This window comes from Natrix helvetica (assembly GCF_964273705.1).
Source record: "Natrix helvetica genome assembly, chromosome: 4".
NCBI classification, from domain to species: Eukaryota; Metazoa; Chordata; class Lepidosauria; order Squamata; family Natricidae; genus Natrix; species Natrix helvetica.
The window spans coordinates 131304975-131322982 of NC_138550.1; the positions used below are offsets into that span (position 1 = coordinate 131304975).

General features: G+C 36.3%; 1 protein-coding gene across 3 annotated transcripts in view; it reads right to left on the reverse strand.

The window, feature by feature from the left end:
• ASPH (aspartate beta-hydroxylase) overlaps positions 1-18008 on the reverse strand; it is a 111797-nt gene that overhangs the window by 20039 nt on the left and 73750 nt on the right. For all 3 annotated transcript variants that reach the window (XM_081952143.1, XM_081952142.1, XM_081952144.1), the window contains 7 exons: positions 16737-16822; positions 15894-15980; positions 12438-12588; positions 10115-10251; positions 7615-7713; positions 7054-7143; positions 3910-4047 (listed from right to left, as the gene is read on the reverse strand). In XM_081952143.1, coding sequence (XP_081808269.1) covers positions 3910-4047; positions 7054-7143; positions 7615-7713; positions 10115-10251; positions 12438-12588; positions 15894-15980; positions 16737-16822 — 788 coding nt within the window. The remainder of the gene's footprint in view (positions 1-3909; positions 4048-7053; positions 7144-7614; positions 7714-10114; positions 10252-12437; positions 12589-15893; positions 15981-16736; positions 16823-18008) is intronic.

Consider the following 18008-nt stretch of genomic DNA (forward strand, 5'->3'; position numbering starts at 1 on the left):
TGAACAAGAAACTTGCCTAAATTTCTTGGCATTAAAAATAGCTGAAATAGAAGCATAAAGCCTTTTCAAAATTAATGAAAATATCATCTTTATTAAGCTTGTTATTATTCTGCTATGCCACATTTTGCTTGTAGCAAAAACAAAGGTCTATTATAATTATTTTTTTGTTCAAAAATTGTAATAATTTTACAAAGCATTAACATGATAGTTACAAATACTCTTTTCTAATGACTCCACAACTTTATCATTTTCTGATTCCTTAGGCAACCTTACAACTGTATTAGCTGTGCACCCAACATATAACATCAATTAAGGAAAATAGATATTTGCTGCAGCAAGAACTTTTGCTGTTAGGCATACAAAGCAATAGTAATAGTAATAGCAATAGCATTTAGGCTTATATGCCGCTTCACGGCATTTTACAGCCCACTCTAAGCAGTTTACAGAGTCAGTATATTGCTCCCAACAATCTGGTCTCCAGTTTACTGACTTTGGAAGGATGAAATGCTGAGTCAACCTTGAACCCATCAGGATCAAACTTCTGGAGTGAGCAATGAGTTAGCCTGCAGTACCGCATCCTAAACATTGTACCACCACAGCTAGATAAAATCAGTTACCAGTGTTGTTCAGAGAATAAACTGCTTTAACCACTGCATTATAGTATTCAATTACTGTATTATTTTATTGTTATCGTCCAGGTATATTACTTATATTTTTATTTTTTCATATAGTTTGCACATATAAACTAGATAGTACAGTGAGGTGCCAACTGTAGCAGTGTTTCTGTAAACACCTCCCTTAGCAATTACCAGGTTCTACTACATTTAGTTTTTAAAAATAATTTAAGGTGCAGCTAAAACTAAGTTGTAGCTTCAGAAACCTCTTTATTTCTAGGAAGTTAGATTATACATAGGCTTCATAAATATCTTTTGAACATAAACATTGGCTGAGACCCAGTACGTTGTTTCTAAATATGTCCATAAAAATGATAATTATAATAATTATAAAATATTGCTGATTTTTAATTATTTTTTATAATTCTTTTCATTGTAGCTGCCTAGAGTCATTTGATTGAGAGATGGACAGCTATATCAATCGGAGAAATTAATAAATGGAATTGGAACTGATAAAAAGTAATAGTGAGAAGACTAGACAGAGTGGTAGCAAGCAAACTCCCCAGTCTGCATGAAATAGACCAAGTTATGATTTTTATCTTATATTTCATATAAGCTTGTAGGATTTCGAGCATAATTTTACTAGCATGTGAAATGAGTACAATGGTGTGATACTTTGAACATTCTTTGGCATTGCCTTTCTTTGGAATTGGAATGTAAACTGACCTTTTCCAATACTGTGGCCACTGTTGAGTTGCTGGCAAATTGGGTGCAGCACTTTTACTGCATCGTCTTTTAAAATTTAGAATAGCTCAAAATTACAAAACTAGTAATGTCTCTCCTATAATTTGACTTTGATCATCTTTCCTAATTCTGTGTTTTCATAAGTGATTTGGGATTACAAATTCAGAATTTCCTATATAGGACAATGCATTTTTGAACGTGATATTTTAAAAAAGTACTTCAGGCATTGCAAGACCATAAATGTAGTATTCCTCCCCAAATAATGTGACCATAATTTTGCTACTAGTACAGTTGGGGAACCAGTTCCAGATAAGCCTGTCTTAGATGTATATCAAGACTAAAACTTATAGCAAATGATATTCTAAATGTAAGATTAATACTAGAGCAAATAAATTGTAGTTAAGGAAAAGTAGTGTAGTAATCATAAATACTTTTTTCATCTACTGCCAAGGGGTACAAATATTTCTCAGTTCTTTCAATCTAGACTGATTTCTCCATTTATCCAGCTGGTCTAATGTTGTCTACCATATGCAATTAAATGTCCCACTGAAACCTCTAAGAGTTATGAGAGCATAAGGAAACATAGATTGGCCTGTTATCCACTAATTACAACACTCAGCAATTAAAGACTTGCCTCCTAGTAATTAGTGTGAATTATTGAGTTACTGAAGCTATCTTTGCGTATCCAACTCATGGGCCAACAATGTAATTCATCGTGTTTGCTACTTAACTTATTTATGCCATCTAATTCTTCCAATACATTGTTGTAAAGCAATTTCAACTAGGATGAAATAATTTAACTTCTAGTGAAGAAATAAAATAAATTTAATCAGTTATAAGGGAGTCTTGCCTGGGGCAGTCTTATATTTTGAAAGATTATTCAGGAATAGAAATACAGTAGTGAGAAATTAATTCGTTCTCGTTTTAGTGCAAACCTATGTAACTAGATGCTAAATCAAAGTGTAATTATCTTTTCTATTTATATCTTTGGCAATGTAGCATAAGAGAGCCAGTTTGGTGCAATGGTTAAGAGAACACACTAGAAACTGGAAAACAGTTCTACTTCTGCCTTAGGCACAAAGTCAGCTGGGTGACCTTGGGCTAGTTATTCTCTCTGTCATGGCCTTGTTGGAGTCCAAGGAGGAGGATGAGACAGAGGTAGGGCCGACGGAAGAAGGACCAAAGGAGCAAGACAAGGCAGTCCAGGTCCTTTGGTCCTGGGAAGGGTCGCCAGCAAGGGAGAGGGGGTGTACAATTACCAGGTGAGTGGGGAGGAAAGAGCAGGTAGTAGAACAGAGAAGTGATGGAGCTCCAGCAATGAGCAATTACTTCCTCCCTCTGATCCCCGAATTTGGATAATGGAGAGGAAGTGGGATCAGTGCAGAGCAACCCAACCACTCAGGAGAAGGGTGCCCTGCTCTTCACAGGGCTAACCTGGGAATGAGATTTAGGGAGATGCCATTGGGAGGGGCCTTTGTCGGGAACAAGCATTGCTTTTTTCCAGTCTCATGTGCTGTTACCGACATCTGGATACTTTGCTGTGCTTGTCTTGCTTGCCTTGTGTGGCGTACTGGCCTTGCTTACCTGGCCTGGCTATGTGGAGGTTGCGGTGACACAGTTATACTCCAGGTGGTCCTGCAGTCCCAAGGAACTCTTCTTGTGACAAGGAATCTCTGAAACCAAATTCCTTGAACTGTAGCTGCTCTCAGTACTGTGCTGCTCCTCTGGACTAATAGCAGCCAGGACCTATTGGAAGTGCGTGTTTAGGGGTTGGCTCCTGGACTTGTAGTGAATGGTGGAACTTTTGGGGTAAAGTTGGAACAATAAAGGGAAGTTAAGCCTTTGTTCTGGCTGTATTGTTTCCATGCCCAGCTCCAGGTCATCACAGTCTCTTAGCTCTAAGAAGGAAGCAATGGCAAACCACTCCCAAAAAGCCACCAAAAAAACTTGTAAGGATAATAGGAGCCAAAAATAGACTAAAAAAAAAGCAGGCTAACTGACCATGTTCATTAGTAAAAGTAACAAACAGAATACATTTTATTAATCATTTTTCCCTAAAAAACTACTTTTCTGTTTAGATTGATAAGGAGTTACATCCAAAGTTACATTTCTTAGAGGACCTCCTGGCTCAGGCTGTGTATGCAGGAGGCAGATGGAAGGGAGATTCATCCAAGGAGAAATATGCACGCAAAATATACACATTTTCCAAGTTTTTTAAAACCACAGTTTAAGCAGAAATTAAATTAGGCAAAACAAAAACCAGAAACCACAACTGACAGTCATTCACTTCTGTTTAGAAGTATGTTCCCTTATGTTAATTGGGCTTATTCTAAAATATACAATGCAGCAATTTTAAAATCAACTTAATCTAATGCAGGGGTGTCCAAACTTGAGAACTTTAAGACTTGTGGACTTCAACTCCCAGAATTCCCCAGCCAGCATGGCTGGCTGGGGAATTCTGGGAGTTGAAGTCCACAAGTCTTAAAGTTCCCAAGTTTGGACACCCCTGGTCTAATGTTTCCATAGAGAAAGGAAGAACAACATTGCACACCTTGATCAGTTCTGTATAACCCGTTTCCTTTGCTGTCCACCATGGCTGAGCTTTTAAGCCTTTGACATTATACAGAGAACGCTGCCAGACAGATGCAAAGTGACCTCGTTGGTACCCAAGTTCATACCACTTGTAGGCCTAGAAGATTGAAATTTGACAGCATATTTTTCAGTTGCTGCATTTCAACAGAAAAAGCAAGTTAATAAGAAATATAACAATTTAGTCCTTATTTGCAGGCTTTCTAATGATAATTTATTTTTCACACAATAAAATTTTAATATTAGTTATTAAAATTGAAATGATCATGTTGCGCATTAGAGCAGAAGAACATTTGCTTCACTCTATTGTTTGTCCACATGATACATTTGAAACCCATTTGAAATTACTGTGATTTATAAGAAAGCAATGTTAATCTGGCCTGGAGAAAAGTTATTTTTTTACAAAATTAGTTCCAAATTATTACTGCAGTTCATATTTCCAAAATTTTATAATATCACTTTAACTGGCATTATATTTAACGAGTATTTATATAACTGTATGAGTCAACGATGAATGAGTGAACTTTTTCTTTTGAGGCATTGATGTAATAAATCCACGATCATATATAGAAGCTATTGTTATCCATGAAGCAGCAGAAATACATTGGAAACAAAGGAATCAGGACTCAAAAAATCCAATGTCTGTCATTGATGATCTGTAGCCAGGAGGAAATAAAAGAGGAAAGAGGCCTCTAATTCTATTTGGAATAAAGAATAATGAAAAGCAAGATGATTTCCTCATTCTCCTGTTCAATACATCTATACCCACATCTCTTCAATGTTCTCTATTTGCAACAATGCATACTTCCTACGCCTCATAATGTTTCTGAGGGCTCTCTATATCTTTTATGCCTTCTCTTCTGGCAAAACAAAGACAAGCAATACTTTGTTATGAATAATGTTGTCAGCACCAAAAGAATAAATAGCAGTTATCTGGACTAGCATCAAGTGTAAGAATTCCTTCGTGTGCATTTAACTGAAATGTCAAGCATGAAGTCAAAACTCGGCTTCTCTATTCGGGACAGTGCAAAGAGTTCTGAAAAGCCTCATCTTCCACCACCTATGAATAAGGAGCTTATTTCCTATGCCAATTTTAATTGCATTAAAACCCCATTATAACTATAATTATGGAGGTAAGAAAAGATGTGTGCTCCACTTCATCTTTTCAAGACCTCTGATCTCCTTGAATTTACCAGGGCAATTTGAAGGTGAATTACATTGCATTTTTTAAAGCATAGGATTCAGAACTCTTATGTTAAAGGGTCCTATATTGTATAGGGCATTGCTAGTATATTTGTTCAAAAGCATTTAAAACTATTTTTCACACCTTCTTATTCATATGGTAAGATTGGACTAGAGCAGGGTGTCAAACTGGATTTCTTCGATGGCTGGATCAGCATTGTACTTCTCTGTGGGCTGGCCGGGTTGTGGGGGGGAGGTGGGCTTGAGTTTGATACCCCTGGAGTAGAGAGTCAGACCAGAAGGATGCATTTCCCACAACTGCTGTTAAGAATGCTTGTATCCATTTTTGGCATTATATAGCTAAGAATAGTTTAACTAAAAAAATCTTTATCCAGTTATGTAAAATTACTCATTTGGAACTAATCTTTCAAAACAACAGTAGCTTAATTTTTAGTCCTGACTGCAACCTTAGATAATGAACGTGTATTTTCAGTAATGGGGATTACAAATGTTTATGTACTGATTGCTTTCTTTGATGAAATCTTGAATTTGAACATAGTCAGGATTTCTTTGTGTTCATTCAGAACTGACTCATAGTGATAAATTCAGTGGCATGTTTTGCCCAAAGAAGATCTTTTTTCATGAACGCTAATTTTGTTCCAAACTAGATTATCCATTGAATAACATATACAATATAAATCACACTGAAAAATAATGAATATACCAAATCAACGCAGCTCGATTGCCTGATTTGTCATGTTCGTAACAGGAAAAATATAATTTGAGCTGATCTATCTAGCTGATCAGGACTAAATACTATTCTCCCACCAGTTAACATCAACATAAGGCTGTTGAGTCTGGTCATCCATCAGTTTGGGCCCAGATATTCTCAGTATATCAATGATACACAACAGTATATCTCAATTGTGGGCTGGCCAAATGATGCTGTTGAAGTCATATCCCAGTGCTTGATGGCACTGAAGATTTGGATGAAGAGGAACAAGATGGATTTTAAACGTAATCAGACTGAGTAGCTGTGTATGTTTGGGCCCAGCTATGAAAGATTTTTCTTCTTCAGCTTTTAATGGGATTGCAGAATCTGGGTTGAGTCTAGCATGCAATCTGCAGGTCCTTCTGAACTCACAGTTCTTCTTTGAACAGCAGGTTGCAGAAGGTGGCCAGGAGGAGGGCCTTTCCATAAATTCTCTTGCACATCAAGGGTGCCCTAACCTGGATTAAAAGGCCATTCTAATAATCATTCATGCCTTAATCACCTTGTGGTTGGACTGTAATCTATATAGGGCTTTCCCTGAAAACCATTTGGAAGATACAGACAGTCCAAAATCCAGTGGCTTAAACAGTAATGTGGAGGCCATATTATATTTATAACGTCTATGCTTTGTGATTTGTACTGGTTGACAATTGGATTCTATGTGCAATAAGCCATCTGTCTCTGAAATAGCATTTGCATGATTCCTCCATAGACTTGCATGATTAGTACCAAAATCATGGCTTTTAGCCAAATCTTGGGAGGGGATAACGTAAAAGGAAGGGAAGGAAGGGAATGCCACTTTTTGGTTCAGCTGCAACTTTTAATATCTAGAAAAAATATATAGCATAAGGAATAAATATTTGGCAGAGGTTTATCCAAAGTCTCTGTGCCAGCTATTTATTCATTTGTTAGACTTTTTATAAGCACAGAACAGCAACTCCAATGTTAAAGATATTAATAACATTGCCTCTAGTTAAGTTCTGAGTGTTGACCCAAACATACAATTGAAGAGGCAGAAAAGTAATTCCTGTACAGCAAGACAGGGATGTTCATCTTCTCTTGTCAGGTTCCTTGTCATTAGGACTAAGTTACCCTCCCCTCTATGGCTGTGGTCTAGTTTGCTTTTTCAAATGAAGTCAGTAGACTTCCTACCTCCTTGTTTCCAACTCGTTGCATGGCATCACCCAAATGAAAATAAAAGCGGCCATCATCAGTGCCAGGATCGCCTGATTCTAGACCTTCCTAGAAAAAAAGAAAGAAAAACCACATCAATTACCTGTTAAGTCATTTTAAAATCATTCCTAACATTATCAGTGTATTGAGATCTACAAGCCAACTATTCCCTGCAACACAAGATACTTCTTCCTCAAGTGTTCATAGGTGAAAAACATTGTTGCCTATAACTCAACATGTATTAACCTTCTATTTTACCATAAAGAGGATTACTTCAGAAAAACCATCACAAAAAGGGAAATATGAATTAGTTTTTGAACAGGGTGGCTAGAAAGCTGGAAAAAACATTATATGATTACTGGAAGTCCCAAATCTGGAGATACATAGCGCACACACCAATGGCCTTTAAGACATCTCTACTACTAAATATTTCACATCGGATCCTATACAATACATGACATCCCAATTGCCCTTCTTTGGGCAGCAGCATCTTTTGCTTTCTCTAATAGAAAAAGATAAAAGTCGTAATGTAAATTTTACTTTCAGATAAGGAATGCTTTCTTCAATCTTGTTCTCTGACTTCAGAATGAATCCATAATGAACTTTTGCAAACCCATCATTAGGAGCCAGTCTTAGAACCTAAGGGAGAACAAAACAAATAATAATTACGGCTTCACCTCTTGTAGCTTTCTAAAACATTGGTTTACAGCCTTTTAGAAAACCTAAAAATGCACTTTTTCTGTCAGTCCTTCTCTTTTTCTTTATCTGCTAGCATTATGGACTCTAGAGTGGGACTAGCAGCTGACAGACTCAGATTCTAGTCCTTACTCAGCCCCTGAGAAAGTTTGGTTCAGGTGCGCTATTTCAGACCATGAGTGTACTGGCTAAGTTTCTGATCTATGAGTAGGGAGGTCTAGGCTGTAGTTTACCCTACCCATGGATGTTCACTGGGTGACCCTTGGGCCTGTCCCTCTTTCTCAGTTCAATGAACTGCAAAGGGCTCTTACAGGAGAAAAATAGGAAGGAAGACCACAATGTTTGCTATCTTGAGTTCCTACACACACAAAAAGCACCAGACTGTAAATCTAATAAACAAATTTTTAAAAAGCAGAAAGTGATGTTGTCATGATGTTCAAGTCCCTGCTATATGTCCCTTTCTTCTCCAGTAGAAACAGAGAAATTCAAACTTGGCAGCAGATGTGAAATGTTACAAGAAAGAAGAAAAAAACCTCAATATCAATGGAAGACAGTGGTTTCGGTACCATTTTCTTTTTGCCTCTCAGAATACAGTAGAAATGAAATTTCTCATAGAAATGAAATTTATTCAGATCCATTTTAAGAATTCTGAATGTTGGATTTGATATCTGTACAATGGATTTAATGGAGAATGGGGTGCCAAACAGTACAGAGAACACCGCATGTCTGTTTGATAGGGGAATTTTCCTTGTAATAAAGTCATGTGACTCCATTAGCCATTTACATGCATGGTTCAGAGCACTAGCATAACCTGAATAAGCGAAAACATGTCTTCAGATTTCTTGTACTACAGAGGAAGCCCTTGAAAAAAGTAAAAACAAGATCAATTGCTGTTTGAAAACAAAAGCAGCTTTGATTTCTTACAAAGAGTATCTTTAATGTATTGTGTTCAGTTCCAGACTATGGCAATCAAAAGAAAAATATATAATGGGGGGAAAAAGTGAAATGCTACTCCTTTTTTGACATTGCCTCCAAGCTGTGATACAATGGCTGGTCTCATAACACATTTCCCAGAAATAGGACACATTTCCCATCAGATTGATTTCCAGTTAAAGACATATAATTCTTTGATTTAATTTTTACTACTTAGCCTCTTCACTGAAGGAGGAGTGAGATTTTTTTTAAAAAAAGCAGGTCTGAATAATTGAAGGGTTGAATAACACTGAAGTCAAGCTGTTAACATCTGGCTCTTTAACAGCTGACAGATGACACGACTTTACCATTGATCTTGCTAGTTAAAGCTATTGAGAACAATAGTTAACAGCATTTTAAGACGACAGAAAAGATTTCTATCAGTTTGCAGCTCACCTACAACTTCTTATTCCAATTCATGGATGTGAAGGAGTATATTATGGTCAACCATTATGGCACTCAGAGGTGCCATGGTTGCTATTATAATAAATAATAAAAATTCATAAACTCTCATGAAAACCATGCAAGATTGCTTTTCTCAGATAGATAGAGACACAGATTGACAGACCAACAGAGAGAGATGACTATAAGGGGTCCTTGGTGCTCTCTGAACTTGGTTATTTCCTTGCAGATTTTTCATTACGCATATTAGGTAACATCATCAGTGTTTTGATGATGTTACCTCGCGGATGTCCAACTTGCAGCATCACGTTGCTGTCACCGTTGCTGTCACATGACATATCACGGTTTTCCCCTTCACGGAGCTGGGGTGGGCATGGCCTACGTGTGATGCATCCAGCCCATGGGTCGCCAGTTTGACACCCCTATGTTACCTCATTTGAGTAATGAAACATCTGCAATAACATAACCAAGCTCACTGAACATCAAGGACCCCTCATTTCAACCTCATGAGCTACAAATATTCTCTTTTATTGAGACATGATTATTTCAGAAGCACTATCCTCATTCTCAACTTGCTTAATTTATTTGTAGCTGTACTGTCACATAGCTGGATTTGATTGACTAAAGAAAGCTATGGTGTTGCCCTGAATATGTCATCCTTATCTAAATGGAAGAAGAAAAGATTAAAAAATATAAAAATTAAGGATCTAGAATTTGAAAAAAGGATATAAATAGCAAAAACTACTTTTAAGGCTTATAGGCATTGCCCATTAATGCCTTAGAGAACATCCAAATGATGTCTCTAGAGTTGTGAAAATAAATAGGCAATACAATTAATTAATTACTTATAACTACTGTTTTTTATCCACTACCTAGGTTATTTTAATGCATGATTCTTATATATAAAGACTTGCATAATCACATATATAGTATTTTTGGAATCATTTATCTGTACTTAACAGAAGCTCACCTCCTGGTAAATCTTCTTGGCATTGTTGTTGTCTCCAATTAAAAGATAACCCACTCCAAGGTTGTTCTTCAATGAAGTATCTTTAGGAAACAGGTCAACCAGTTTCTGTAGTGTAACTAATGAACCTCTCATGCGACCTAATTTGATGGGAAAACAATAAAAAAGCAACTTGGCTACACACATGAAGAAGCAACTTGGAATACAGGATCTTTGCTAGCAAAATAAATTAAGATTGTTTAATAATAAAACAGACTACGTGCTATTAAACATTAGAACATGTGTAAAACGTAACACTTCTAAGGCCTTAGAAAACTATGCTTGCATTGCTTAGTGTTATGGAGACCTCTAGTGCACAATCAAAGCATTTTCACCATTCTCTTTTTGGACAATAATACCTGTTCCAAATTGTTGGCCTTTTTTCTCAATTGCATCCATTATAGATATAAATAAACTGACTTTAATCACAGTATTCACCATTATCACACTATTTAATGAAAGGCTTGCTGCTTGTATATCTTTGAAACTACATAGGCTACGTCAGAATAAAACTAGGAAAATTACTACCGTTAATGATTCAAATGTAAATTATACATGTAATATAATGCTCCTGGGAATGATTAGTTGAAATGCATTTTGTGACAAATGATTTATTTTTGCACAATAAAACTTCAGTTTTTAAGCCTGTACACTGCAATTTCAGCCACTGGAAACAGACAGGGGTATTTGCATTAGCCTTGTATTTTATTCACTTTAACAAAGAGATTTGTGCAAGCAGGTGACCAGATTCTCTTTGTAGATGTGAGCGGTAACATGAATCACTTTGACAAAACAGTTTATATTACCTCCCATTGCTTTGAGCTGCAGGAGAAGGCTCATCTTAGCATTCTCTATATGCATTGACCACTTATGTTCTGGACAGCTTCAGCACATGCTGTGAGGATTACCCATAGCCTTCTCAAAAGCACAACAAGATTTTCAGCATTCTCCAGTCTGGCAGCTTCAGCACAAATACAGAAAAGCATTTCTCTCTACCTATTGTTTCCCCAGCATGAGTTCTCAGAGGAGAAAGGTGATAACGGTTACCAAAAGTCTGCAACTTAGAAAGATGCTGCCGTCATTGGACTACCTGACTTGAATAGGCTTAACCTGTTTCTTCAGTTACTCTCTGGGACATTCTGAGGTATAACTTGAAAAAGACGAGACTTAAGCAGAAATTCATGAGGACAAATACTTCTCAGGAACTAATGTGATTTGTTTCAAATCTCAGGCAGAAAGAGGGTAACATTATGCATTTGTGCAGTGAAAAGAAGTGAGGCTGGATTTATTATGTGACCCTGACTCCTCACAAAAGCCGTTAAGTTTAATTACTAGTTTATAACAATTTTAGGTTTTATTGAATTATTTCATTTTTATCTGATTTATTTTGTTTATTTATTATTTCATTTATTTTTTATAATTACCTCAAGATGCCAAGCATATCTAATATTCCTTCCACCTGATTATGCCTTCCTTTTCCTATTTTCTACACAACAAAAACCCTATGAGGTCAGTTGGGCTGAGAGAGAATGACTAGCTCAAAGTCACCCAGTTGGCTTTCATATCTAAGGCGGAACTAGAACTGTCTCCTCATTTCTAGCCTGTATCTTAACTACTAGACCAAACTGGCTCGTAGGAATTGCGGAATTTAGGAATTTCTGAATTACCAGTCAGTTAACAATTTCTACTTAAGTGATAATTTGTCCAATGCAATTTTCTTCAAATGTCACTTTGAGATTCAATAGAAATGTGTTGCAGGATTACCTACCTACCTACCTACCTACCTATCATCTATCTGTCTATCTATCTATCTATCTATCTATCTATCTATCTATCTATCTATCTATCATCTATCCATCCATCCAACCATCCTTTCTGTTTCTTTCTCTATCTCTTTCTTTTTCTTTCTTTCTTTCTTTCTTTCTTTCTTTCTTTCTTTCTTTCTTTCTTTCTTTCTTTCTTTCTTTCTTCTTTCTTTTTTCTTTCTTTCTTTCTTTCTTTCTTTCTTTCTTTCTTTCTTTCTTTCTTCTTTCTTTCTTTCTTTCTTTCTTTCACACACCACACATCCTACCTACTTTAAGTGACTCTAGATGGTTTACAATAAACATTTAAGAGACTGAGAGGTATTTTGAGAGTATTCAAATTAATTTAATAGATTTCCATCCTGACTGATGCTCACAAGCTTAGGAGCTTGGAAACTACACAAGAATATCAAATTCCTGGGTATGAAAGCATGGAACATTTTTCAACATTTGGGCCAGTGGTAAGTATGGTTTCAGAAACGTACCAAGAAACTGCTGCCTGTCTGCCCGCCGTTTCAGTGTCATCTTTACTAGAGCATCAGGGACATTTGGCAGATTGGCCACTTCACCATAGGTGGTGATAGATCGCTGTAGTATTTCATTGCTTCTCATTTTCTCAGCAAAGTCATCCTCACTCTGTATGTGATAATAAAGCATTAATTGGTATTGAAATTTCTATCAAATTTAAAGCACAAGTTAAATTAATCAATGGCTGTTAGATTATAACATTTATTTCAAAATCACCATTATGTGAGTTCTAAAGTTTTGATGTGTAAAAACTGATAGACAATTCTTGAATACAAAAGGAAGAATGAGACTTCAACTCTCTGACACTGTTATATCATCAAAAACTAAGAACTTATTTTGAGACTTTGAAAGCCATGTCTATATATGACTGTTGCTTCAAAACAATCAATACATTTTCAATGCATGCCTTTCTTTGGTTGCTTTTTCCTGAGATGCCTGTAAAATGACTTTGAACTTAAGATGATCCTTGCAGCAAAAAGGACAGAAGGCTGAAAAAAACTAAAATATCTGCTACTGTATTCTAAATGCATCCAAAATGACTATCGTGTTTTAATAGTAGGTAATTATGTAAGTTTGAATAGTATCATGTCTGCATTTTACAGGGCTCAGTGGCTAAGAAGCTGAGCTTGTCGCTCAGAAAGGTCAGCAATTTGGCAGTTCGAATCCCTAGTACCACATAACGGAGTGAGCTCCCGTTACTTGTCCCAGCTTCTGTCAACCCAGCAGCTCGAAAGCATGTAAAAATGCAAGTAGAAAAATAAGGACCACTTTGGTGAAGGTAAGAGTGTTCCGGGCACCTTTGGTGTTTAGTCATGCTGGCCACATGACCACGGAGACATCTTTGGGCAGCGCTGGTTCTTTGGCTTTTGAAACGGAGGTGAGCACCACCCCCTAGAGTCAGGAATGACTAGCACATATGTGTGAGGGGAACCCTTTACCTTTAAGCTAGTGCTATTAGGTTTTAAGGATTTAAATATACTGTATTCTTTTGTGGGTTTTTAGACTGATGTCCTTAAAGAAGTTACACAGTACAGGTATTTTCGACTTACGACCACAGTTGGAATCGGAACCTCTGTTGTTAGGCGAAGTGTGTGTTAGATGAAATACAATTGATTTTATGACCTTTTTTGTTGGATTTGTTATGCAAATTACATAGTCATTAAGCAAATCCAGCTTCTGCCATTGAGTTTGCTTGTCAGAACCCCCCTAGGAAGGACACAAATGGTGATCATGTGACTCCGGGACTCTACAACCATTCTAAATATATGCCAGTTGCTAAATACCCAAATCACAATTATGTGACTGCAGGAATACTGCTAAAGTTGTAAGTGTGAAGACTGATTGTAAGGCACTTTTTTTTCAGTGCCTTCATAATTTTGAACAGTCATTAAACAAATGGTCATAAATTGAGGACTGCCTGTACATTTTCACCAGATAATTTCAGACTGCAGGGTTAGGGAACATACTTTCATTTTAGGATTATATCACCTGAGAAGGGTAGGAGGGTAAATACCATGTCTTAATCCCTTGTAATGTGAGAAGCTCAAAGGCGTTCAGAAGAGGAAAGGCATGAGCTAACTAGTCTCTTCTACACATGATGTAAGGAAGTATCACATTATATCACCTGTTCCTTTCTTTCAGGGAAAGCCTGAAAGCTGATGAAGTAGGAACAAAGTGGTGCTGCTTTTAGTAATTAAGCAGTTAACCATTCAATTTTTACAGGACAGGGGGAAACAGTAGCCCTGTCTAGGGTTACGTAAGGAATTCTCTCCCCCCACAATCATCTATGTAACTTGAGCCCTTAATATTTGCAATTTCTACTCAACTCCTTGCCACTTAAGTTATCTGAACCATCCAACTGTATCTCTCTTTCTCTGATCTTTGGAGCTGACTTAAATGGGTATTTGGGACTTAGTTCCATTCAGTCAGTGCAATACAAGAAGATGAAAGGTATAATACTGGATCCAAATTAGTACCTTGTCTGTGTTTAGCCAATATTATTAGGATAAATTTTAATGATCATTCTAATGCCATGAAAGAAACATATTAATTGCAATTATTTAGATCCAAAAGTCTAATTTTTTTCATCACTTGTCCCTAACTACAACATTGTTGGATATGGCTAGCTATCAAATATTCCCTCACGCATAAACAGAACTATTCAGCTTCAAATGTCTTGAAAGCTTCTTCTGTTTGGTGGTTAGAATGCAGTTTTGCAGGCTAATTCTGCCCACTGCCAGCAGTTCGATTCTCACCAGCTCAGGTTGACTCAGCCTTCCGTCCTTCCAAGGTCGGTAAACTGAGGACCCAGATTGTTGGAGGCAATATGCTGACTCTGTAAACCGCTTAGAGGTGGCTGTAAAAGCACTGTGAAGCAGTATATAAGTCTAAGTGCTATTGCTATTCTCATTCACAAAATAATGAAATGGCAATTCTAGGCAATAAAGATTTTGCAAGGGAACTCCCTTAGAAATCCAGAGGTTTGTAACATGCAGAATCAGAGGGCTACCTGTGCCCACCAATCCGGAAAATGTGGGCTTGCTTCCAAATCCATACAAACGTTAGCAGCAAATTGGAATTTTCAATATGACAAAAGGAAAAACAAATAACATTGAAAAAAATCAATCACTTTTTATTAAGTTTCTCCTCCCTTCCTCCCAATCCCAATTTTTTAGGAATGCTTTCTTTCAAAGTCAGATTTTAGCCTCAGAAAAAGTGATCATTCCCACCAAACTCCTTTTAATTCCATGCTACACTTTGGCCATTAAAAAAACTTGTTTTTTTTTTTTTTTGCCAATTCTGATCCATATAATTTCCTGATTATTTATTAAAAGAGACAAATAAAGGAAGACACTCTCAGTTTAGAGGGTGAAGTCCAATTAATTTAGTTACAACAAAATAATGTACCCCTTTTAGTCTATCAAATTAACTATGAGATAATATTGCATTTTCTCTCTATATACAGTGGTAGCTTGGTATGCAATTGCTTTGAAACTCATTGAATTTGGTACCCAGTGCATTTTGATATGAAAAGTTTGTCCTGGTACTCATTATTTGTTTGATATTCAATGCATAAACTAGACTTTGTCGGTGTCAGCTGCCTTGTGACACACTACATTATTTCTTATGGGAAAAAATTGTTTGGTGCTCATTATTTTTGGTACTCATCACACCTCCTGGAACTAATTAATGATGAGTACCAAGATATCACTGTATTTTAAAGAATAAAATAAGTGATAAATTATGAAATCAGAAGCTGTTTCCTAATGCAATTCTTTATTTCCTAATATCAATACTTTATTTTATTTGCTTTACTTTATTTGCAATCAGTAAAAAAATCTTGGATATATAATGAGATATACCATAGTTTGATTTTCCATGCACAACTTTTTGCTTTCTTGTTTAATTTTTACCTGGGCTTTTCCATATCTTGCTCGAGGACTTTGGGGATACTTGCTTACCAAAGCTTCAAATGCCTTTAAAGCTTCTTCTGTTTTCCCCTGAAAGTCAGATCGAGATATGCTATCAATAAAGAAAAGAAATCCTTACAATTATTATTTAAGTAAGACTGCACCCCAGATATGTTGGATGCTGACTCCCACAAGGCCCAAACAAGGAAATATAAAATATTAGAACCCAACACATATAGATGGAAAAAAGTTGGGGACAGCAGAACCTAAAGTGTCAAGGAACCGTGGTGGAATATTTTGTACTTAATATATAATATACATTTTTAAGAACAGATACAAGGACATTTTGCAAATCCATTATTAAAATATCATTAAAAGAAACACAAATAATGATATACATTCAGGGAAGAAAACAAAATTCTGTAGTTCCTGGTTTAAAAGGAATGTTCTAGGAAAATTTAAAAAGGCCTCAATAGGTATTTAAAATATAATTATTTAAGAGGGTATTAACTTTGAATAATTTCTGATCATTATGTTAAGAAATTAACATGAGGCATTTATCATTAAAAAATTCTCTTTATCTGAAAGAAATTATGACAAATGGCTTGTGCTAACTTCTATAGTTGCAAGAATATCATTCCAAAGACAAGATTGGTTGTATATCAATTACTGGCATGTTAATGAATGTTCAGAGATATTTAAACTTTTCTGCTAATGCCCACTCACATACTCTTTTCCCCCCTCCCCCAGAGGAAGTTTATTAGCAATTAATTTAGCAATGTGGCATGATACATGGACCGACAGACAGACACACACACAGTTTTAATTTTTCAAACTAAAATTTACCTTTTTGCGTAGCTTTTCTGCAGCATCAAGTTCAACTTTAATACTTTTATCAAATTTATTGAGCAATTTTGGTTTCTTCTTCTTTACTATGAAAGAGCATAAAAAAACCCACACAATTTCCACCAAATTCAAGAATATTGGAGATTACTTTAGAGCAACTCAGGAACTCTGGTACAATAAATACATTTTCCTTTGGAAGGAAAAATACTTTTTACATCCATAATTCGCAAACTAAGAATTGTATCTTGGTATCAGCTTCTGTTTCCCATTCTCTTTCGGTCTCCTCCTTCCTTGCCCCAAACCTGCTCCATAGTTGTACTTCCAAAGATCTCTCTCCTGCCTCTCTGCCAGTCCTATTATCCTCTCTGGTTTTTACTATTCCAAATGTGGTAAGTAGCAGAACTACAGCTTTTATTCTTTGGAGTATACACATAGGGGATCAACATGAACATAAAATATAAATAAGAACGAAAGCCTCTCCCTTCAAGCAGTGGGTGGAATAAAGACAAAAAAATAAATTTGATGTAATAAATCTAAATTATTGAATTTAATATGGTCACTTTCTGTGTACAGTATCTTTTCTGTCCTTTGGAGGTGCCCTTGGGGATAAAAGTGGTCCTGAAATTCCAGGTTATGAGCCTCCAATATTAACATTGAAAAGATTACATCAAGAAACAAGGATAGAATATTTAGGGGGAGGGCAGGGGTGAAATCCTCCTGGTTCGGTAGGATTCGGACGAATGTCCTTGGTTCTGCGCACCGGTAGTAAAACAAAACCTTCCAAGGGTCACACAGTTTACAGCTGAAGGAAACAATGACAGATGTCTACATTGGCCAGTATTGTATAATATTCCGGTGCATTCTGAAGGATTCAGAAGAAATGGTTGGATCTGGTACAAACAAAATGTCTCAATGGGGCATTTCATACTTGCACAATTCAGTTGTTCTTTTGAGTGCATACAATGCATATTTTATGGTGTAACTTTTACAATACATATCAAAATCAATAAAGTGCTGTCTTAAGAATGCAACCTCTACAGAGCATTTCCTATTTCACTGGAAGTCGTAGTAGCCTTTTTTCTTGCTATGTTTCTGTTCAAATACTATGTTATAATAATAAATTTAAAGGTATCAATACTCCAGCTAAAGCAGAACTTTTCATTTCTTACCCGTTTTATTTTAAATTGAAAGTGTAGCTGACTCAACTCATTCAGCATAAGATTAATAAGAAAACTGGAGATCTTCAACAATGTATATTTAATGATAGGTCAC